At 32.7% G+C, this 22,054-nt stretch overlaps 5 protein-coding genes across 5 annotated transcripts; all 5 read right to left on the bottom strand.

Annotated features, from left to right (window-relative positions):
• Positions 1 to 535: 535 nt before the first annotated feature.
• On the bottom strand, positions 536 to 2,419 carry LOC117129891 (vacuolar-processing enzyme delta-isozyme-like). The gene is made up of 4 exons (XM_033283104.1): positions 1,459 to 2,419; positions 1,313 to 1,354; positions 1,024 to 1,230; positions 536 to 940 (listed from the first exon to the last, which is right to left on the bottom strand). Exons 1-4 carry the CDS (start codon positions 1,747 to 1,749, stop codon positions 803 to 805), a joined length of 678 nt encoding a protein of 225 aa, XP_033138995.1. The 5' UTR covers positions 1,750 to 2,419; the 3' UTR covers positions 536 to 802.
• A 4,163-nt stretch (positions 2,420 to 6,582) lies between these two features.
• LOC103848303 (vacuolar-processing enzyme delta-isozyme-like) lies at positions 6,583 to 8,760 on the bottom strand. Its single transcript, XM_033283103.1, has 8 exons — positions 8,541 to 8,760; positions 8,268 to 8,432; positions 8,026 to 8,182; positions 7,853 to 7,938; positions 7,555 to 7,757; positions 7,210 to 7,453; positions 6,919 to 7,125; positions 6,583 to 6,844 (listed from the first exon to the last, which is right to left on the bottom strand). The coding sequence occupies exons 1-8, from the start codon at positions 8,712 to 8,714 to the stop codon at positions 6,707 to 6,709; spliced, it is 1,374 nt and encodes a 457-aa protein (XP_033138994.1). The 5' UTR covers positions 8,715 to 8,760; the 3' UTR covers positions 6,583 to 6,706.
• Positions 8,761 to 10,138: 1,378 nt separating this feature from the next.
• LOC117129892 (pollen receptor-like kinase 4) lies at positions 10,139 to 12,769 on the bottom strand. The gene has a single exon (XM_033283105.1). It carries the CDS (start codon positions 12,405 to 12,407, stop codon positions 11,949 to 11,951), a length of 459 nt encoding a protein of 152 aa, XP_033138996.1. The 5' UTR covers positions 12,408 to 12,769; the 3' UTR covers positions 10,139 to 11,948.
• A 1,001-nt stretch (positions 12,770 to 13,770) lies between these two features.
• LOC117129889 (vacuolar-processing enzyme delta-isozyme-like) lies at positions 13,771 to 14,689 on the bottom strand. Its single transcript, XM_033283102.1, has 4 exons — positions 14,549 to 14,689; positions 14,403 to 14,444; positions 14,114 to 14,320; positions 13,771 to 14,030 (listed from the first exon to the last, which is right to left on the bottom strand). The coding sequence occupies exons 1-4, from the start codon at positions 14,687 to 14,689 to the stop codon at positions 13,893 to 13,895; spliced, it is 528 nt and encodes a 175-aa protein (XP_033138993.1). The 3' UTR covers positions 13,771 to 13,892.
• A 4,986-nt stretch (positions 14,690 to 19,675) lies between these two features.
• LOC117129893 (vacuolar-processing enzyme delta-isozyme-like) lies at positions 19,676 to 21,848 on the bottom strand. Its single transcript, XM_033283106.1, has 8 exons — positions 21,629 to 21,848; positions 21,356 to 21,520; positions 21,114 to 21,270; positions 20,941 to 21,026; positions 20,643 to 20,845; positions 20,298 to 20,541; positions 20,007 to 20,213; positions 19,676 to 19,932 (listed from the first exon to the last, which is right to left on the bottom strand). Exons 1-8 carry the CDS (start codon positions 21,800 to 21,802, stop codon positions 19,795 to 19,797), a joined length of 1,374 nt encoding a protein of 457 aa, XP_033138997.1. The 5' UTR covers positions 21,803 to 21,848; the 3' UTR covers positions 19,676 to 19,794.
• Between the last annotated feature and the right edge of the window lie 206 nt (positions 21,849 to 22,054).

Consider the following 22,054-nt stretch of genomic DNA (forward strand, 5'->3'; position numbering starts at 1 on the left):
TAATTAGAGACTAAAATTAATTTAGCTTTAATTGATAAGCAAAAACTAAAATTATATAAAATTAATTATATTAACGATAATAATAATTTAATTTTTTTAATTCAAATATAAAATAAAATATTATACTTAAATTATGTAGAATGATAAATGACAATCACAAAATTTATCAAATGACCGATGAGATATATTATTATTTATTTTGCAAAACATTTTAATACAATATGGGTTGATAAAACCATATAATAGTAAAATAACATAATCATTCTTAATTTAATCCATTAAAAATGAAAAAAAAAACACTCAATGGAAGTACTGATCAAATTCTAGCTTCGACTGAACATTCTCTGCAAAAATGAATGTTACGTAACATTTATGGCAACAAAAAATTTAAACTTCAGGGTTTATCCTTTGGGTTTTTTGGTCTGCAGCAAAAGTCGTAACCGATATTTTGGGACTGGCGGTTTGTCCCGTTCACCAGTATATATGAGGATTTAATCAGCTGCTCCGGTTCAAGGTTGTAGAACTGTAAACCGTAAAGCATAACACGTGAATACGAGATGTTGACTCGAGTGCCGCCGAGCCTTATCCGATCACTTACTCATTCTCCAATTTAAGACCAAGACTTTCGCGTGAATTCTTGAAACTAGAATTGGTACGAGGTTATTATACTATGAATCCAATTTAAGACCAAGACTTTCGCGTTATCAAGTAAAATAGGCATCAACCATCTCCACACAATCAAATGTTATGCAATAACTTTCATATTTATAAGGCGATCACAATATTATTTTTTGCATATAATTTAATGGGCACAAGCTTCTTCAATAGCTGCAACACTTTTCTTCACATCCACTCCCATATTGCAGATATTGGCAAGTGCTCCTGCATACTTCATATCGTATTCCATCTTTGCTCCACATTGATTCTTGAAACTTTTAACCTGTGATGTTTTATTCAGTATATATTTGTTTTAAGGGTCTTTAAGTGGAACACAAGTAACAATAATTGATAAGGGGTTGTTACCAGAGTCTTGTAGCAGTCCCAATCATCTACAACAGGTTGTCCTGTTGTTCTTGTGGAAGTTAAGAGATCTAAGACATCGGTTTTTTTGAGTGAAAGTCTAAGAATCTCTATAATGTTCTGATCGATTTGTTTCCTGTGATTTATTTCCTCAAGCAGATTCTTCTGAGCTTCTTGTCTTTGAGGTGACCCCACAGGAGCGTTTTGAATCTGAGAGATAAATATATAGTGAAACATCAAAAACAGACACATCTTTCGTTTATGTTTCAATCTTGAAAGATTAGGACTTCACCTTCGTCTCGAGATATAACAGAGGGATATCTCGCGCATCGACCTGCGAAAGCAAAGAAACAATAGATTTAGTTCATATAATCTCCCTGGGACCACTTTCTTTCCTTCTTATGGTTAGAACTTCTTATACACGAAAAATCAATAGACCTTATCCCCGTAGTTTTCGTGTTCAGCACCATCATCAGCGCTAGATTCTGTATCAAATAGTTGGGTTTTGCGAGATTCTGCTGAGAAAAGAAGCAGAGCATAAAGAAAAACAAGAACTTGTAAATGACCAAGAAAAGACATTGTCGTAATAAGACTTCTAAAGAACTGTTTTTTTTTTCTCTTGCGGTTGATGTTCTTGAATACCGTAGTATATAACTCGTTTATATAGAAAATTTCTTTGAGTCGTTTGCGTATTAAAGTTTGAGTCTGTGGATGCAAAAAGTAACTCATAATATTAAACCCACAAAAAGTAACTCATAATGTTAACTGCTGATGTCAACGTAGTATTTAAATTTGCGTATTAATGTTATTGCTTTTGTTTGCTAGCTTCTTTTTTGAGATAATTGGATAAATAGGATATATATATATATATATAAATTGATTTGTATGATGACAACTTTTTTTCTATAAATCAATGAGGAGATCTTCCTTGTCTGACGAAGTTGCTGCTCTTTTAGACCATCTGTTAGACCATCTCCATTAGTGCCTAAATTTCAAGGAGACAAAGTTGCTTACAATGAGTTCAATGGAGCTTCATTTAGTGGCACGGTTTTCATGGCTTTTTTGACCGATGCATCGATTGATGTCTTGCTTTAAGTGTACTAAGATTAGGAAAAGTCGTTCTTATGGTGGTCTAATGGGTAACTCTTTTGGCAACCCTGGAAGGGTTTTGCCTCAAAACAGATCTTCTTTTTGACAACATTGGTGTTTTGATTGTCTACATGATCATAATCTTATATATTAAAACAGAAGTCATAACCTTGGTTCATGTGTGATTTTTTTTTAAAATGGACCTAATAGACATATTCCTAAAAAGTCATGTTACATTTAATCTCTAAGCTTATCATTTAAATTTTAGGCATACCAAAATTTTTTAATAGGCTATGAATAATTGGATTTAAACAATAGATGATTCATTTGATTTATAGATAGTATAAATTGAATAGATATAATTTAATGTTGTAATATTATACCTCCATATGTTAATTATTTGTCGATGTTAACTTTTAAAATTATAAAGATTTTTTTTAATAACAAAATTATATTATCTAACAACGATTAATCTTTACTACCTTAAACCAATGAAAACAAATTTTAAACTATATAGTTTATTTTAAAAATTAAACAAAAATTAAATGTTTAATTATTTACTCGATAATATAAATCTATGAAGCGAAAAGTTTAATTTTTAAGAAACTTTCTAAATTTGTGAAATGTTACAATATCTTTGAATATGACAATAAAACAATATTTTACTAATGTGTATATATAGTTACGATTTTAACAATGAAATAATAATCCGAAAATATATATATAGAAGAAGATACAAATACATGTGAAAGTTTGAAACAATCTATTCAATGAAAAAATACACCGTAAACTTATTATGTTTTAAAAATTGATAGACACATATATATTATAATATATACCAATTTTAAATTAAAAATAAAATATTTATATAAAAATAAATGAAAACAAAAATCCGCGCGGTTGCGCGGATCGAGATCTAGTTGGTATTTAAAATCATATTCTAGTCTAATAAATAATCTGCTGCTACTTTGTTGAAGCTTACTCTTCTCTGGTTGTTGTTGAAGGTAATGTGTTGGCTGAAAAAAAAGAAGAAGATGTGACTCACCATTACGGTGTTCTTGAAGGATGGTTCAGTCAGCATTGGTGGAACACAAGAGCTGTTAGAGCAATCTTATTGGTGAGATACTCACTAAGTATGTCAATAATATAAACTTATCTTAAACTAAAATAAATCTATATAATTTTTTAACATATGGAATCTTAATATATATTTTTTAGTTTTAGTACTATTACATTAATTAAAAACTTAATATACTATTATATTAAACTTCAATCATTTCAATTTAAACTATGAATAATGAATCTTGTTAGATAGATATTTTATTTTAAGATTTATAAAAATATATAAAAATATTTTTAATATCATATAAAGTATAAAGAGTAGGTGATTTTATTTTATTGACAAAAAATATGGTCAATTATAAAATGACCTGTGTCATTTGCCAAGGGTTCTAATAAGATGGGTGCAGAGGAACAGTTGTTAAGCTTTTGATTTAAATTTAAAATTTTCATTTATTTTAGTTACATTTTAAGTCTTAGATACTTTTTAGTATATTTTCATTGGAGCTGCTTTTATTCTTCTCATTACAACTGTCACGGGCGAAGACATGGAGATGGACCTTGCAATGCAAGCTGATTACTCGTTGCAAAGAAGAGTTTCTCAGATTTTTGGTTGCAAATGTTGCTAGTAGATGTTTTAAGATCCATTTTTCATTTGATCAATAGCTTACTGAACAATTAAAACAAAGTCACACACTCTTATGATATTTTAAGAATAACTATAACGTAATGAAATCGTAATCGTAATCGTAATTGTTGTGATCTACATAAGGTTTTTATACGATATATCTTGATTTTTAGCCGATAATTTCTTCACAAGGAAATTCAGATGCACAAAGAGAGACAGAGAAACAGTGGATCGTAATATGAGTACACATGCATGGTTGTTATATAATTCAAGCAATTTTTTTTTTTTTTTTGTAACTGAATTCAGGCAAACTTTTGCTTGGAGAAACAGAGAAGCAACATATATAAAAGATCTTGCGTCCTTTGATTGATTAATTGTTATGTTGCCTAATATTATTGTTCGAAGCCTGCTGACTCTATATTATTTTAAGCCGTGTGACATATACAGTACCAAGAATCTTGTGTCCTGGTGGTTAAATGCCTTATGAAATTAGTATGGGTGGTGGGTTCTAACAACAATTTTTTTTTTTATTTCACTTTTTCTCAAAATTAAATTAATGAGATACAATAGATACCATGCGATATTTTGGGTGGTGGTTTTGGAGTATATTTAGGAAAGATATTAGACACTATATGAAATATTTCATATTTTTGTGATTTTTAAAACAAAATAGATGAAAAAGGCAGAACGTGTAACCTAACCTAGGTAATATAGAATACTAGTTGAATAATGGGTTGGAAATCGATTCTTCCATACACATATTATTAGTTAATAGTTAGAACATATCATTATAACACATAAACAAAACAATGTAGATTCGAAAACCAAAAACTGAACAGTTAAGTTTGTGCTCTGAGGTTATGAACTTTTGGATTGAAACCTCGGAAGAAGGAATAGAAGGTTAGGAGGTTTGCAAATTTGGACAGTGCTAGATTTAGATCCATACAATATATATTTGAAAATGCTTATGTACATATGTGCTTGTATCTATGAATGGAAGCGTGAACATAATTTGTGGTTAAAATTGATTTCCTCTTTCATTATGACTGAGAAGAACATAGCGGATTGTTTAGCCTTAACAAATAGAACTCGGCTTCTTACATCTCACTGGAATGAAAACCCTCCCCAAGTGCCCAAACAAAGAAAAACATCTCATGGGGCAAAAAGCCAAGCCACCACATTCACCAAAACTCAAAACTATTTAAATGTGATGATGTGGTTTAGCCTTCAAGTAACAGTAGCAATATCTATGATATAGTAAATACATATAAAATCCATTTGGGTTAAAGAATGTCTTCTTTCTAGTCTTTTTGTTTTTTGTAAGAATATCTAGCCTTTTCATTTTTGTGGAAATATAACAAGTGTGGAGTATGCAGACCTTATTGTTTCAAGTGGAGAAGAACAGCTTTTGTCATATCTCCAGGTAAAGACCCACTAAACACACAATTATAATTTAAATATAAAAGAAAGAAAAAAAATTCAGATTATGATTTAGATATTAAAAAAAGCATTTCAGAAAATTTGAGCTTTATTGTTTATGCTTTGGTTTTCTTGGTGTGCAGCAAGTCGTAACCGGTATTTGGAGGTTGGCGGTTTGACTTGTTTCACCAGTATTTATGAGGGTTTAATCAGCTGGTCCGGTTTAAGGTTTTAGAATTGTAAACCGAAAAGCGTAACACGAGACGGTGAATTGAATCGAGAGCCGCGCCTTATCCGATCAGAGTTACTGTCTCACTAACTCTCATTACCGCTCGAGGAAGATGTCTTGCTTGGTCTCATCAACTTTCTCACTCGTCCCCTTCGACACGAGTCTGTCTCGGCCAACTCGTTCCAGCAAACTGAGCTCTTCAGTTTCATGGAAATCTTGATTTCCCAAATTCTCCATCGAAACCGGCTCCATACTAGAGTTGATATAACTGTATAGTTGGTTTAGTGTTAACCGGGCATTTATCCGGGAACCGGTTCTTGTGTAACTGAATAATAACAGAATCATTTTAACTTTCTCAACGTTTCTAACACTCCTCCATTATAATATCATCTCCCATCGTCAAAAAGGTAAACCCTTCTTATTGCGTCGTCTGTACTACACAACCGCTGGGTACATTCTCGTAATTGCTGTGATGTTCTGTTTTTGTAGCTTAGCGTGTGTTCTTGTTTGTATGTTGCCCTTGGATGTGAATAAAAAAAATGTGGGCTTTCTCAATTTATGTCTCACAATCTACTGATGCTTGAGATGAGAGTGAATCTCTTCAAAGCTTGTTTCTTTATCTCTTGGGTATTTTAAAGATCCAGTTTTTAATGCATTGTTTAGGAGTCTTTTTGTGCAAGCTGCATGGACTCAAAGATCACGTGGCAAAGCAGCGAAAAGAGGCCCAACAGGAAGTCATAGAAGCAAAGAACAGACATGTATGTACATGAGGCCTTTCTTGCTCAATGTCTTCTTATCCAGGAAGTTCATCCACGCCAAAGTGAACAAGCAAAGTCATTTCCGTTGCCACCACAAACGCAAGAGATATATCAGGAGAAACATACGAAGCGTGCAGATTGATCCGTAAGCTCATAGCTGAGTGTTCGATGGAAGCAGACGTGTATGCTGCTGTGTCTTGTGAGCCAAGAAAGGGTGAAAGAATTGAAGGCCTAGGGATTGTTATCGATACCATTAAGGAACATGACATTGTTTTTTGTTCCTTGATTCTCTCTTACAATACATTTTGTGTTACCAAAAAAAGGTCTGTGTTTTGTTTCCTTGCCTGTGCAGCTGAGGAGAAACACAACCTCTATGGAAGAGAATTGTTCAAGAACACTTATATTTTTTTCTTGTCACAAGACCACACAATCAAAATATTATGCAATAATAACTTTCTTATTTATAACTTATAAGTCGATCACATTACTTTTTTTTCATACAATTTAATGGGCACAAGCTTGTTCAATAGCTGATACATGTTGCTTCACATCGACTCCCATATTGCAAATATTTGCAAGTGCTCCTGCATACTTCATACCGTATTCCATCTTTGCTCCACACTGATTCTTGAAACTCTTAACCTGCCATGTTTTATTCGATATATACTTGTTGTTACGTGTAATATAAGTAACAAGATTTGAGTTGCGTTTGTTACCAGAGTCTTGAAACAGTCCCAATCATCTACAAGAGATTGTCCTGTTGTTCTTGTGGAAGTCAAGAGATCTAGGACATTGGTTTGGTTAAGTGAAACTCTCAGAATCTCTATAATGTTCTGATCGATTTGTTTCCTATGATTCATTTCGTCAAGCAGATTCTTCTGAGCTTCTTGTCTTTCAGGTGACCCCACAGGAGCGTTTTGAATCTGAGACATAAACAAGTAAGACATAAAAAAAAACACACATCATTTGTTTATTTTGCAATCTTGAATGATCAGTCAGGACTTCACCTTCTTCTGGAGATATAACAGAGGTATCTCACGTGTATTGACCAAGCTTAGGTTAGAGATTTGTGAGGCAGTCAATGAAGCTAGACTGAAGTTTTTGTTTTCAGGATTGGTTCCAATGTAAGAGACGAGATAGTCTTTAAGAAGCTCCTCTGATCCAAAACGGCAGACATGAGAAGATCTTGTTCTTCTCTTTACAACTTGGTATTGCTGCTTCAAAGTCTCTTTTCTCATGTCATGAAGTTCGCTGCCCCCAAAATCAAAAACATAGAACCATTTAGGAAAAAGTGATTCTTAATGTCTTGAAGAACAATCAAATCATAAAGATTTTGATTCTTAAAATTTTACCTGTCCTCAAGCCAAGAGACACTAAATTCGTCGCCGAGACAAAGACCATTATACTCAGGAGGAGAAGGAGGATATGTATCACCACAGTAGATGCCATAGCTGCTATCTTTTGCATTAGAAGCAGTAACTGCGTATATATTGAGATTTGTCTTTAACAGCCCTTCAAACATGCTTCCAGATTCACAAGCTTCAATATATATCACCTAACATAACACACTTCAACAATTCAAGAACAGAACAGTATATAGAAAAATACTTGAGAGATGATAATGAAATTACTTGAGTTATTAATGCATACCATCTTCTTGTATCTTTTTAGCAAGTGCATCCTCTCCAAGACTTTGATGAAATCTTCTGCATAGAGTGCTTCACCAGTGGGCATCGCTGAGAATAATAAACATCAAGAAACCATGGATTAGTATATCACTAGAAACATCTATCATAGATATGAAATGATGGTAAAATACGTACATATAAATCCTGTAGCTCCATGGTCAGCATAGTAGATGAATATATTGTCATTCGGACCACTTTTCACAACTTTTCCACTTCCTCCTGTGACGCCACTCTTGTTTCCAAGTATCACATTTAAAAAGTTCTCTACATTCACAGCTTCTCCCGTGTAGTCCTGCTCAACCAAAAACATCAACAACATCTAAGTTTGTAGCTTCATTTATAAGCATATACAAATGCACAAAAGAACTTATAAGAACCTTAGGAACTCCTTGATAAACATCCTCTCCCCCGGGTCTGTTAATGATTACTCCACGCTTGGGATTCTTAGGATTTAAGGCAATGTCATCAAACATAAACACTATTATGTTTTCATCTTTTAGACCTCCTTTACGCAGTATCTGATACGCATGGCATATGTCAGCCTGTTAAATCAAAACAACAGTAGATAATTAGTTCATAGAAATCTCCTAGCTAAGACCACTTCTTATCTTATGCTAATGACTTTTTATAAAAAAAAAAAGAAGCAAAACCTGATGCCTATAGTTTTCATATTCTTTAGAACCAGCCACTAGAACCGCCCATCGTTGTCCTTCTGCACCATCGTCACTAGATTCTGTATCATGTTCGGTTTTGCGAGATTGTGCTGAGAGAAGAAGCAAAGCATAAAGAAAAAGAAAAATTTGAAAATGGCCAAGAAAAGACATTGTCAGAACTGTGTTTTTCTCTCTGTAATTGTTCTTGAATGCTGTATGTCTCGTTTATATAGACGATTCCATTGGTCAAAATACTTGTTTGCATATTAGAGTTTGAGTATGTGAACGCAAAAAGTAACGCATGACGTTGACACGTACGCTTAAGCACTTAGCGTGATATTGAAATAATTGCCTTGAAATGTTAATAATTTGCTTTTGTTTCCTAGCTTGTTTCTTTTTTCCTTGTTACCGCGTGGATATAAATTATCTGTATTGGAATTTATTATCTGCATATCGAAAATGATGAAATGAGTACATAATATTATGTTGGCTTTATTTTTGGTTGTTTTGTTTGAAATATATCTTTCTTATTTTCAATATTTGAAGATCATTTTTGCCATCATTTGAAGATCAATTATACAAATAGTTTTGACATATCTAACAGTTTAACTCTCTTTTTATTTTAAGAAAGATAATGTAATATATCAAAAACAAATTCTTATCTTGAACAGATTATTAGACTTTGTGATTATTATAGTTTTCCTCTTAAAGCAAGAGCTCAAAAGAGCTATAATCAAGTGCATACACTAATGGCCGTTCACTGACAGCGATAATTGAACCATCTTCAATATACCATTAACTGGTTGATTCTCTTTTTTTTCAACATATTTTTTCATTCACCAATTTAAATCCTATCAATTGAAAACAAGATTCATATTTAGCATAAACAATACATATAGGTCTTTAGGGCATCTCCAACCACACTCTATTTTTCACTCTAAAATAGAGTTTAGAGTAAAAATGCTCCAATAAGACTCTATTTCTCACTCTATAATATAGTGAAAAATAGGTTTACTCCAAATATAGAATAACTTATTTTTTTTGTTCATCACTTTATTTTCTACTCTAAAATAGAGTACCATTAGAGCAAACTCAAACTCTATTATAGAGTTACTTTATTTTTAGAGTAACCATTGGAAATGGTATTAGAGGCTATATTTGGATTTCTGAAGTTCACTGGGAGGATTTTTGTTTTGAAGATAAAATTGAGAAGGTATCTGTTATATAGGTTTAGAGAAAGGTCATCAATACAAGGAACTAGCCATCAAAATCATTGAATTAAGAAGACAGAATGAAGAATCGGCACGTTACTGTTTCAAAAACGTTGTGAAGTGCAATCATTTCTTTAGGGAGATAATATAAGTAGTTACTGAAAATTGATTAGATTACTAGTATTTTTTTTGGTATTTAGAAGGTTTGGTGTGGGCTATAGTTTTTTTGGGTCTAATGTGGGTTGTAATTTTTTGGACTTCTTATTAGTTTATTGTATTTTGGTCTGAATAATTACAGTGGCTAGTATTATTGTCTATGTAGATAATAATTAACTTTATATATGCATGCAGCACAAGTCCTAGGCGAAAAATTCATGATAGTTTACGTGGAGTTTTTACTAATGTGACAAATTTTGATTGGTGTTATTTTTTTGTTGATCTGTCATACGTACTGATTTGGTTATATATTATTTGTGTCCACATAATTTAAAATGATTAAAACTTATAATTTGTATTTTTACTATGGAAAATAATAAAAAATGATAATAAAGTTCTTAGTTATGATATAAATACTGTTATATTAATTTAAACTTTATTTTTGTTATAAAATCACTGAGTGCCAATCTTGATTTGATATTTTACATTATAGCTTTAGAGTATATGTATAATTACGAGTATCTCTTAATTTAGAAGCTAACTAGGATTAGCATTAGGATTTGTGTGATCCAGATTTCGTCTTGTATATATCAAAACAGAGTTTACGTGTTGCAGAGGTATTACTACCAAACCTAACATATACTTTCCTATAGTTTTTTTTGCTTACGAATATAAACAATATGAATACATTACACCCAAAAAAAAAGAATGGCCTCAGTTCATCTTTCCTTCAACATACAAGGATTATAATCCTCGTCGTTTTCATCTAAAACGAAAACAAAAGTAAAGTTAGCATAGATACAACAAGTTTACACTAGCTCATTTTATGTTAATGTTTTAAAAGTTAATTTATGGAAAGTATATATAATGCACCAAAGTTCTTCTTCGTGTCCAATAAAACTAAGTACTTGAATGTGTATACTAGCCATCTGACGTTACACTAACTCATTTTATCCTGTAATACTTTAAAAATATTTTCATTTTAAAATGAGGATATAACAAAAATGTTTAAACACTCAGCATTTTTCAGTACTTTCAACTGGTGGTAAAGAGACAAAAAGCTATGATTTGGTGATGGGCCTCTGCTATAGTTGAACATTATACACTCCATATTGGCATCTGCAAGAGCTCTCAGTCTAATGAGCTCTGGTAAAACCACTTTCCCTAGGTCTGATCAGTCTTTCCTTCTCAGCTGTGCATATTTAAGCGCAACCTTTTGCCAAAGTTAAAGCTTCCTCCACTGGCCAGTTATGAACTGCTGAGTCGTCTAACATATCCTTGAATGTCCCTTGCTCCACCGCTTGCTCAACGTTGTAAGCAAAACCAGTAGGTCTTTTCGATGTGAGCAGGTCGAGAAGCAAGATACCAAAGGAGTAGACGTCTCTGCAGCTTCAGGGACTTGTTTGGCGATTTTGCTTAGATTGTTCGGGTCAATCAAAATGTTTCCTGGTTTCAGATCACGGTGCACTATCGTTTGTTCTTGGAGAACATGGAGGAGGATGATAGTTTGTCCTTTGGAGACAATATGATGACCTGCTCATTTGAGAGCATGTTGGCTTCCTTTATCTTTATCCACTGTTACAGATACTAACCCTAAATTCACATACTTGTTCTTCACGTTTCCCTTTTGGAACTTCATCAATTACAGAGTAGCATGCTCTCCAAGAATCTTGGCCTTTTCTCGGATGGCTTCAATATAAAATCTGCGGTATTCCTAAATTAGGACTTTCAAGGACTCCTATTACCTCCAAATTAGAACAATAATGGATCATTATTGTAGCTTCTTCTTGAAAAAAAAGTCCTAATCTCACGCATAGATTCATGTATTATGTGTAGGATACACTATTGTAATGTTATAATAATAATCATATGGAGAAATGAGTAAACTTAATGAAACTATGCAAACTAATTTACACGAACGAGAGAGTGACTGATTTTATAAAGCTGGAAAAGTTAACAAATTGTTTTTCTTACATCAACATAACAAATTGTTTTTTTTTCAAACTCTTCTTTCCATTGATAAGACTGACCATACTCATCATCGATTCACCGCAAAACCAAAGTCATCATCTTCTATCAACCGAGAAGCAAAGACATTGGTAGAAGCTTCCAAGTCAATATCCGACTCTCTTAACCTCTCTATCTTCTCCACAGCATCTCTCATCTCCATCCTCCTCTCTTCATCTTCTTCGCAACAGCTCAACCCTATTTTCAACAGGCTCAGCATCTCTGCTTTACAGTTCTTCTTCCCAATCATTTCCTTGTCAAACACGTCACTCGTTTTCTTCTCTTTCACCATGTCACTCACCCAAGTCACAAGGCTCATGTTAGCATCGTACCCTTTACTTAGATAATTCTCAGGAAACCTACCGGTTATAAGCTCCAAGATCAGGACACCGAGGCACCAAACGTCGGTCTTCTTGGTTATATGTCCCTTTAAGCTGTACTCTGGAGATTTATAAGCGATCATTAGGTTATGAGATTGCTCTGAGTTCATCACTGGTCTTAGCGCGTAGTCTGTTAAGAGAGGCTCAAATGATTTGTCAAGTACAACGTTTGATGACTTGAGATGACCGTGAGGGATGGTTAGTGTTGGTAGCTCCTTGAACAAGTAACCTAAACCCTTACCAACTCCTTGTATAATCTTTAGCCTTGTCGGCCAATCCAATCCAGGTTGATCCACAGAATGGTTCCCTGAAACAACAGAGCAGTTTTATCACGTTAAAACCTAGTCAAGTAACTATTATCATTGACAAGATGATGATAATAATAATAATAATAATAATAATAATAATAATAATAATAATAATAATAATAATAATAATAATAATAATAATAATAATAATAATAAGCATAAAAATAATAATAAAAATAATAATAATAATAATAATAATAATAATAATAATAATAATAATAATAATAATAATAATAATAATAATAATAATAATAATAATAATAATAATAATAATAATAATAATAATAATAATAATCGAAAGAAAATGTATTGTATTCTCTTATCTGTATTTTACACCGTATACATGTATTTATACTCCTTTCTATACCGGTTTACTTAACATACCACCGGTTCAATCACTATAAACTCTAATAAAAACTTTTCAGAATCTTTGAAAATTTTATTGCAGAAAATTAATTAATTCAATTATAATTATCATAAAATATAATTAGAGACTAAAATTAATTTAGCTTTAATTGATAAGCAAAAACTAAAATTATATAAAATTAATTATATTAACGATAATAATAATTTAATTTTTTTAATTCAAATATAAAATAAAATATTATACTTAAATTATGTAGAATGATAAATGACAATCACAAAATTTATCAAATGACCGATGAGATATATTATTATTTATTTTGCAAAACATTTTAATTACAATATGGGTTGATCAAACCATATAATAGTAAAATAACATAATCATTCTTAATTTAATCCATTAAAAATGAAAAAAAAAACACTCAATGGAAGTACTGATCAAATTCTAGCTTCGACTGAACATTCTCTGCAAAAATGAATGTTACGTAACATTTATGGCAACAAAAAATTTAAACTTCAGGGTTTATCCTTTGGGTTTTTTGGTCTGCAGCAAAAGTCGTAACCGATATTTTGGGACTGGCGGTTTGTCCCGTTCACCAGTATATATGAGGATTTAATCAGCTGCTCCGGTTCAAGGTTGTAGAACTGTAAACCGTAAAGCATAACACGTGAATACGAGATGTTGACTCGAGTGCCGCCGAGCCTTATCCGATCACTTACTCATTCTCCAATTTAAGACCAAGACTTTCGCGTGAATTCTTGAAACTAGAATTGGTACGAGGTTATTATACTACGAATCCAATTTAAGACCAAGACTTTCGCGTTATCAAGTAAAATAGGCATCAACCATCTCCACACAATCAAATGTTATGCAATAACTTTCATATTTATAAGGCGATCACAATATTATTTTTTGCATATAATTTAATGGGCACAAGCTTCTTCAATAGCTGCAACACTTTTCTTCACATCCACTCCCATATTGCAGATATTGGCAAGTGCTCCTGCATACTTCATATCGTATTCCATCTTTGCTCCACATTGATTCTTGAAACTTTTAACCTGTGATGTTTTATTCAGTATATATTTGTTTTAAGGGTCTTTAAGTGGAACACAAGTAACAATAATTGATAAGGGGTTGTTACCAGAGTCTTGTAGCAGTCCCAATCATCTACAACAGGTTGTCCTGTTGTTCTTGTGGAAGTTAAGAGATCTAAGACATCGGTTTTTTTGAGTGAAAGTCTAAGAATCTCTATAATGTTCTGATCGATTTGTTTCCTGTGATTTATTTCCTCAAGCAGATTCTTCTGAGCTTCTTGTCTTTGAGGTGACCCCACAGGAGCGTTTTGAATCTGAGAGATAAATATATAGTGAAACATCAAAAACAGACACATCTTTCGTTTATGTTTCAATCTTGAAAGATTAGGACTTCACCTTCGTCTCGAGATATAACAGAGGGATATCTCGCGCATCTACCTGCGAAAGCAAAGAAACAATAGATTTAGTTCATATAATCTCCCTGGGACCACTTTCTTTCCTTCTTATGGTTAGAACTTCTTATACACGAAAAATCAATAGACCTTATCCCCGTAGTTTTCGTGTTCAGCACCATCATCAGCGCTAGATTCTGTATCAAATAGTTGGGTTTTGCGAGATTCTGCTGAGAAAAGAAGCAGAGCATAAAGAAAAACAAGAACTTGTAAATGACCAAGAAAAGACATTGTCGTAATAAGACTTCTAAAGAACTGTTTTTTTTTTCTCTTGCGGTTGATGTTCTTGAATACCGTAGTATATAACTCGTTTATATAGAAAATTTCTTTGAGTCGTTTGCGTATTAAAGTTTGAGTCTGTGGATGCAAAAAGTAACTCATAATATTAAACCCACAAAAAGTAACTCATAATGTTAACTGCTGATGTCAACGTAGTATTTAAATTTGCGTATTAATGTTATTGCTTTTGTTTGCTAGCTTCTTTTTTGAGATAATTGGATAAATAGGATATATATATATATATATAAATTGATTTGTATGATGGCAACTTTTTTCCTATAAATCAATGAGGAGTTCTTCCTTGCTGACGAAGTTGCTGCTCTTTTAGACCATCTGTTAGACCATCTCCATTAGTGCCTAAATTTCAAGGAGACAAAGTTGCTTACAATGAGTTCAATGGAGCTTCATTTAGTGGCACGGTTTTCATGGCTTTTTTGACCGATGCATCGATTGATGTCTTGCTTTAAGTGTACTAAGATTAGGAAAAGTCGTTCTTATGGTGGTCTAATGGGTAACTCTTTTGGCAACCCTGGAAGGGTTTTGCCTCAAAACAGATCTTCTTTTTGACAACATTGGTGTTTTGATTGTCTACATGATCATAATCTTATATATTAAAACAGAAGTCATAACCTTGGTTCATGTGTGATTTTTTTTTAAAATGGACCTAATAGACATATTCCTAAAAAGTCATGTTACATTTAATCTCTAAGCTTATCATTTAAATTTTAGGCATACCAAAATTTTTTAATAGGCTATGAATAATTGGATTTAAACAATAGATGATTCATTTAATTTATAGATAGTATAAATTGAATAGATATAATTTAATGTTGTAATATTATACCTCCATATGTTAATTATTTGTCGATGTTAACTTTTAAAATTATAAAGATTTTTTTTAATAACAAAATTATATTATCTAACAACGATTAATCTTTACTACCTTAAACCAATGAAAACAAATTTTAAACTATATAGTTTATTTTAAAAATTAAACAAAAATTAAATGTTTAATTATTTACTCGATAATATAAATCTATGAAGCGAAAAGTTTAATTTTTAAGAAACTTTCTAAATTTGTGAAATGTTACAATATCTTTGAATATGACAATAAAACAATATTTTACTAATGTGTATATATAGTTACGATTTTAACAATGAAATAATAATCCGAAAATATATATATAGAAGAAGATACAAATACATGTGAAAGTTTGAAACAATCTATTCAATGAAAAAATACACCGTAAACTTATTATGTTTTAAAAATTGATAGACACATATATATTATAATATATACCAATTTTAAATTAAAAATAAAATATTTATATAAAAATAAATGAAAACAAAAATCCGCGCGGTTGCTCGGATCGAGATCTAGTTGGTATTTAAAATCATATTCTAGTCTAATAAATAATCTGCTGCTACTTTGTTGAAGCTTACTCTTCTCTGGTTGTTGTTGAAGGTAATGTGTTGGCTGAAAAAAAGAAGAAGATGTGACTCACCATTACGGTGTTCTTGAAGGATGGTTCAGTCAGCATTGGTGGAACACAAGAGCTGTTAGAGCAATCTTATTGGTGAGATACTCACTAAGTATGTCAATAATATAAACTTATCTTAAACTAAAATAAATCTATACAATTTTTTTAACATATGGAATCTTAATATATATTTTTTTAGTTTTAGTACTATTACATTAATTAAAAACTTAATATACTATTATATTAAACTTCAATCATTTCAATTTAAACTATGAATAATGAATCTTGTTAGATAGATATTTTATTTTAAGATTTATAAAAATATATAAAAATATTTTTAATATCATATAAAGTATAAAGAGTAGGTGATTTTATTTTATTGACAAAAAATATGGTCAATTATAAAATGACCTGTGTCATTTGCCAAGGGTTCTAATAAGATGGGTGCAGAGGAACAGTTGTTAAGCTTTTGATTTAAATTTAAAATTTTCATTTATTTTAGTTACATTTTAAGTCTTAGATACTTTTTAGTATATTTTCATTGGAGCTGCTTTTATTCTTCTCATTACAACTGTCACGGGCGAAGACATGGAGATGGACCTTGCAATGCAAGCTGATTACTCGTTGCAAAGAAGAGTTTCTCAGATTTTTGGTTGCAAATGTTGCTAGTAGATGTTTTAAGATCCATTTTTCATTTGATCAATAGCTTACTGAACAATTAAAACAAAGTCACACACTCTTATGATATTTTAAGAATAACTATAACGTAATGAAATCGTAATCGTAATCGTAATTGTTGTGATCTACATAAGGTTTTTATACGATATATCTTGATTTTTAGCCGATAATTTCTTCACAAGGAAATTCAGATGCACAAAGAGAGACAGAGAAACAGTGGATCGTAATATGAGTACACATGCATGGTTGTTATATAATTCAAGCAAATTTTTTTTTTTTTTGTAACTGAATTCAGGCAAACTTTTGCTTGGAGAAACAGAGAAGCAACATATATAAAAGATCTTGCGTCCTTTGATTGATTAATTGTTATGTTGCCTAATATTATTGTTCGAAGCCTGCTGACTCTATATTATTTTAAGCCGTGTGACATATACAGTACCAAGAATCTTGTGTCCTGGTGGTTAAATGCCTTATGAAATTAGTATGGGTGGTGGGTTCTAACAACAAATTTTTTTTTATTTCACTTTTTCTCAAAATTAAATTAATGAGATACAATAGATACCATGCGATATTTTGGGTGGTGGTTTTGGAGTATATTTAGGAAAGATATTAGACACTATATGAAATATTTCATATTTTTGTGATTTTTAAAACAAAATAGATGAAAAAGGCAGAACGTGTAACCTAACCTAGGTAATATAGAATACTAGTTGAATAATGGGTTGGAAATCGATTCTTCCATACACATATTATTAGTTAATAGTTAGAACATATCATTATAACACATAAACAAAACAATGTAGATTCGAAAACCAAAAACTGAACAGTTAAGTTTGTGCTCTGAGGTTATGAACTTTTGGATTGAAACCTCGGAAGAAGGAATAGAAGGTTAGGAGGTTTGCAAATTTGGACAGTGCTAGATTTAGATCCATACAATATATATTTGAAAATGCTTATGTACATATGTGCTTGTATCTATGAATGGAAGCGTGAACATAATTTGTGGTTAAAATTGATTTCCTCTTTCATTATGACTGAGAAGAACATAGCGGATTGTTTAGCCTTAACAAATAGAACTCGGCTTCTTACATCTCACTGGAATGAAAACCCTCCCCAAGTGCCCAAACAAAGAAAAACATCTCATGGGGCAAAAAGCCAAGCCACCACATTCACCAAAACTCAAAACTATTTAAATGTGATGATGTGGTTTAGCCTTCAAGTAACAGTAGCAATATCTATGATATAGTAAATACATATAAAATCCATTTGGGTTAAAGAATGTCTTCTTTCTAGTCTTTTTGTTTTTTGTAAGAATATCTAGCCTTTTCATTTTTGTGGAAATATAACAAGTGTGGAGTATGCAGACCTTATTGTTTCAAGTGGAGAAGAACAGCTTTTGTCATATCTCCAGGTAAAGACCCACTAAACACACAATTATAATTTAAATATAAAAGAAAGAAAAAAAATTCAGATTATGATTTAGATATTAAAAAAAAGCATTTCAGAAAATTTGAGCTTTATTGTTTATGCTTTGGTTTTCTTGGTGTGCAGCAAGTCGTAACCGGTATTTGGAGGTTGGCGGTTTGACTTGTTTCACCAGTATTTATGAGGGTTTAATCAGCTGGTCCGGTTTAAGGTTTTAGAATTGTAAACCGAAAAGCGTAACACGAGACGGTGAATTGAATCGAGAGCCGCGCCTTATCCGATCAGAGTTACTGTCTCACTAACTCTCATTACCGCTCGAGGAAGATGTCTTGCTTGGTCTCATCAACTTTCTCACTCGTCCCCTTCGACACGAGTCTGTCTCGGCCAACTCGTTCCAGCAAACTGAGCTCTTCAGTTTCATGGAAATCTTGATTTCCCAAATTCTCCATCGAAACCGGCTCCATACTAGAGTTGATATAACTGTATAGTTGGTTTAGTGTTAACCGGGCATTTATCCGGGAACCGGTTCTTGTGTAACTGAATAATAACAGAATCATTTTAACTTTCTCAACGTTTCTAACACTCCTCCATTATAATATCATCTCCCATCGTCAAAAAGGTAAACCCTTCTTATTGCGTCGTCTGTACTACACAACCGCTGGGTACATTCTCGTAATTGCTGTGATGTTCTGTTTTTGTAGCTTAGCGTGTGTTCTTGTTTGTATGTTGCCCTTGGATGTGAATAAAAAAAATGTGGGCTTTCTCAATTTATGTCTCACAATCTACTGATGCTTGAGATGAGAGTGAATCTCTTCAAAGCTTGTTTCTTTATCTCTTGGGTATTTTAAAGATCCAGTTTTTAATGCATTGTTTAGGAGTCTTTTTGTGCAAGCTGCATGGACTCAAAGATCACGTGGCAAAGCAGCGAAAAGAGGCCCAACAGGAAGTCATAGAAGCAAAGAACAGACATGTATGTACATGAGGCCTTTCTTGCTCAATGTCTTCTTATCCAGGAAGTTCATCCACGCCAAAGTGAACAAGCAAAGTCATTTCCGTTGCCACCACAAACGCAAGAGATATATCAGGAGAAACATACGAAGCGTGCAGATTGATCCGTAAGCTCATAGCTGAGTGTTCGATGGAAGCAGACGTGTATGCTGCTGTGTCTTGTGAGCCAAGAAAGGGTGAAAGAATTGAAGGCCTAGGGATTGTTATCGATACCATTAAGGAACATGACATTGTTTTTTGTTCCTTGATTCTCTCTTACAATACATTTTGTGTTACCAAAAAAAGGTCTGTGTTTTGTTTCCTTGCCTGTGCAGCTGAGGAGAAACACAACCTCTATGGAAGAGAATTGTTCAAGAACACTTATATTTTTTTCTTGTCACAAGACCACACAATCAAAATATTATGCAATAATAACTTTCTTATTTATAACTTATAAGTCGATCACATTACTTTTTTTCATACAATTTAATGGGCACAAGCTTGTTCAATAGCTGATACATGTTGCTTCACATCGACTCCCATATTGCAAATATTTGCAAGTGCTCCTGCATACTTCATACCGTATTCCATCTTTGCTCCACACTGATTCTTGAAACTCTTAACCTGCCATGTTTTATTCGATATATACTTGTTGTTACGTGTAATATAAGTAACAAGATTTGAGTTGCGTTTGTTACCAGAGTCTTGAAACAGTCCCAATCATCTACAAGAGATTGTCCTGTTGTTCTTGTGGAAGTCAAGAGATCTAGGACATTGGTTTGGTTAAGTGAAACTCTCAGAATCTCTATAATGTTCTGATCGATTTGTTTCCTATGATTCATTTCGTCAAGCAGATTCTTCTGAGCTTCTTGTCTTTCAGGTGACCCCACAGGAGCGTTTTGAATCTGAGACATAAACAAGTAAGACATAAAAAAAAACACACATCATTTGTTTATTTTGCAATCTTGAATGATCAGTCAGGACTTCACCTTCTTCTGGAGATATAACAGAGGTATCTCACGTGTATTGACCAAGCTTAGGTTAGAGATTTGTGAGGCAGTCAATGAAGCTAGACTGAAGTTTTTGTTTTCAGGATTGGTTCCAATGTAAGAGACGAGATAGTCTTTAAGAAGCTCCTCTGATCCAAAACGGCAGACATGAGAAGATCTTGTTCTTCTCTTTACAACTTGGTATTGCTGCTTCAAAGTCTCTTTTCTCATGTCATGAAGTTCGCTGCCCCCAAAATCAAAAACATAGAACCATTTAGGAAAAAGTGATTCTTAATGTCTTGAAGAACAATCAAATCATAAAGATTTTGATTCTTAAAATTTTACCTGTCCTCAAGCCAAGAGACACTAAATTCGTCGCCGAGACAAAGACCATTATACTCAGGAGGAGAAGGAGGATATGTATCACCACAGTAGATGCCATAGCTGCTATCTTTTGCATTAGAAGCAGTAACTGCGTATATATTGAGATTTGTCTTTAACAGCCCTTCAAACATGCTTCCAGATTCACAAGCTTCAATATATATCACCTAACATAACACACTTCAACAATTCAAGAACAGAACAGTATATAGAAAAATACTTGAGAGATGATAATGAAATTACTTGAGTTATTAATGCATACCATCTTCTTGTATCTTTTTAGCAAGTGCATCCTCTCCAAGACTTTGATGAAATCTTCTGCATAGAGTGCTTCACCAGTGGGCATCGCTGAGAATAATAAACATCAAGAAACCATGGATTAGTATATCACTAGAAACATCTATCATAGATATGAAATGATGGTAAAATACGTACATATAAATCCTGTAGCTCCATGGTCAGCATAGTAGATGAATATATTGTCATTCGGACCACTTTTCACAACTTTTCCACTTCCTCCTGTGACGCCACTCTTGTTTCCAAGTATCACATTTAAAAAGTTCTCTACATTCACAGCTTCTCCCGTGTAGTCCTGCTCAACCAAAAACATCAACAACATCTAAGTTTGTAGCTTCATTTATAAGCATATACAAATGCACAAAAGAACTTATAAGAACCTTAGGAACTCCTTGATAAACATCCTCTCCCCCGGGTCTGTTAATGATTACTCCACGCTTGGGATTCTTAGGATTTAAGGCAATGTCATCAAACATAAACACTATTATGTTTTCATCTTTTAGACCTCCTTTACGCAGTATCTGATACGCATGGCATATGTCAGCCTGTTAAATCAAAACAACAGTAGATAATTAGTTCATAGAAATCTCCTAGCTAAGACCACTTCTTATCTTATGCTAATGACTTTTTATAAAAAAAAAAAGAAGCAAAACCTGATGCCTATAGTTTTCATATTCTTTAGAACCAGCCACTAGAACCGCCCATCGTTGTCCTTCTGCACCATCGTCACTAGATTCTGTATCATGTTCGGTTTTGCGAGATTGTGCTGAGAGAAGAAGCAAAGCATAAAGAAAAAGAAAAATTTGAAAATGGCCAAGAAAAGACATTGTCAGAACTGTGTTTTTCTCTCTGTAATTGTTCTTGAATGCTGTATGTCTCGTTTATATAGACGATTCCATTGGTCAAAATACTTGTTTGCATATTAGAGTTTGAGTATGTGAACGCAAAAAGTAACGCATGACGTTGACACGTACGCTTAAGCACTTAGCGTGATATTGAAATAATTGCCTTGAAATGTTAATAATTTGCTTTTGTTTCCTAGCTTGTTTCTTTTTTCCTTGTTACCGCGTGGATATAAA

This window comes from Brassica rapa, unplaced genomic scaffold, assembly GCF_000309985.2.
Source record: "Brassica rapa cultivar Chiifu-401-42 unplaced genomic scaffold, CAAS_Brap_v3.01 Scaffold0230, whole genome shotgun sequence".
NCBI classification, from domain to species: Eukaryota; Viridiplantae; Streptophyta; class Magnoliopsida; order Brassicales; family Brassicaceae; genus Brassica; species Brassica rapa.

Bases quoted from the DNA above. Each gene is read 5' to 3' on its own strand.
- LOC117129892 (XM_033283105.1), bottom strand. From the start codon at position 12,407: ATGAACTCAGAGCAATCTCATAACCTAATGATCGCTTATAAATCTCCA.
- LOC103848303 (XM_033283103.1), bottom strand. From the start codon at position 8,714: ATGTCTTTTCTTGGCCATTTTCAAATTTTTCTTTTTCTTTATGCTTTG. The intron at 8,433-8,540 runs GTTTTGCTTCTT...TTGATTTAACAG, and splicing joins ATGAAAACTATAGGCATCAG to GCTGACATATGCCATGCGTA. The intron at 7,758-7,852 runs GTATGCATTAAT...GTGTTATGTTAG, and splicing joins TAAAAAGATACAAGAAGATG to GTGATATATATTGAAGCTTG.
- LOC117129889 (XM_033283102.1), bottom strand. From the start codon at position 14,689: ATGTCTTTTCTTGGTCATTTACAAGTTCTTGTTTTTCTTTATGCTCTG. The intron at 14,445-14,548 runs GTCTATTGATTT...TTGCTTTCGCAG, and splicing joins ACGAAAACTACGGGGATAAG to GTAGATGCGCGAGATATCCC. The intron at 14,031-14,113 runs GTAACAACCCCT...AAAACATCACAG, and splicing joins GGGACTGCTACAAGACTCTG to GTTAAAAGTTTCAAGAATCA.
- LOC117129893 (XM_033283106.1), bottom strand. From the start codon at position 21,802: ATGTCTTTTCTTGGCCATTTTCAAATTTTTCTTTTTCTTTATGCTTTG. The intron at 21,521-21,628 runs GTTTTGCTTCTT...TTGATTTAACAG, and splicing joins ATGAAAACTATAGGCATCAG to GCTGACATATGCCATGCGTA. The intron at 19,933-20,006 runs GTAACAAACGCA...AAAACATGGCAG, and splicing joins GGGACTGTTTCAAGACTCTG to GTTAAGAGTTTCAAGAATCA.
- LOC117129891 (XM_033283104.1), bottom strand. From the start codon at position 1,749: ATGAGTTACTTTTTGCATCCACAGACTCAAACTTTAATACGCAAACGA. The intron at 1,355-1,458 runs GTCTATTGATTT...TTGCTTTCGCAG, and splicing joins ACGAAAACTACGGGGATAAG to GTCGATGCGCGAGATATCCC. The intron at 941-1,023 runs GTAACAACCCCT...AAAACATCACAG, and splicing joins GGGACTGCTACAAGACTCTG to GTTAAAAGTTTCAAGAATCA.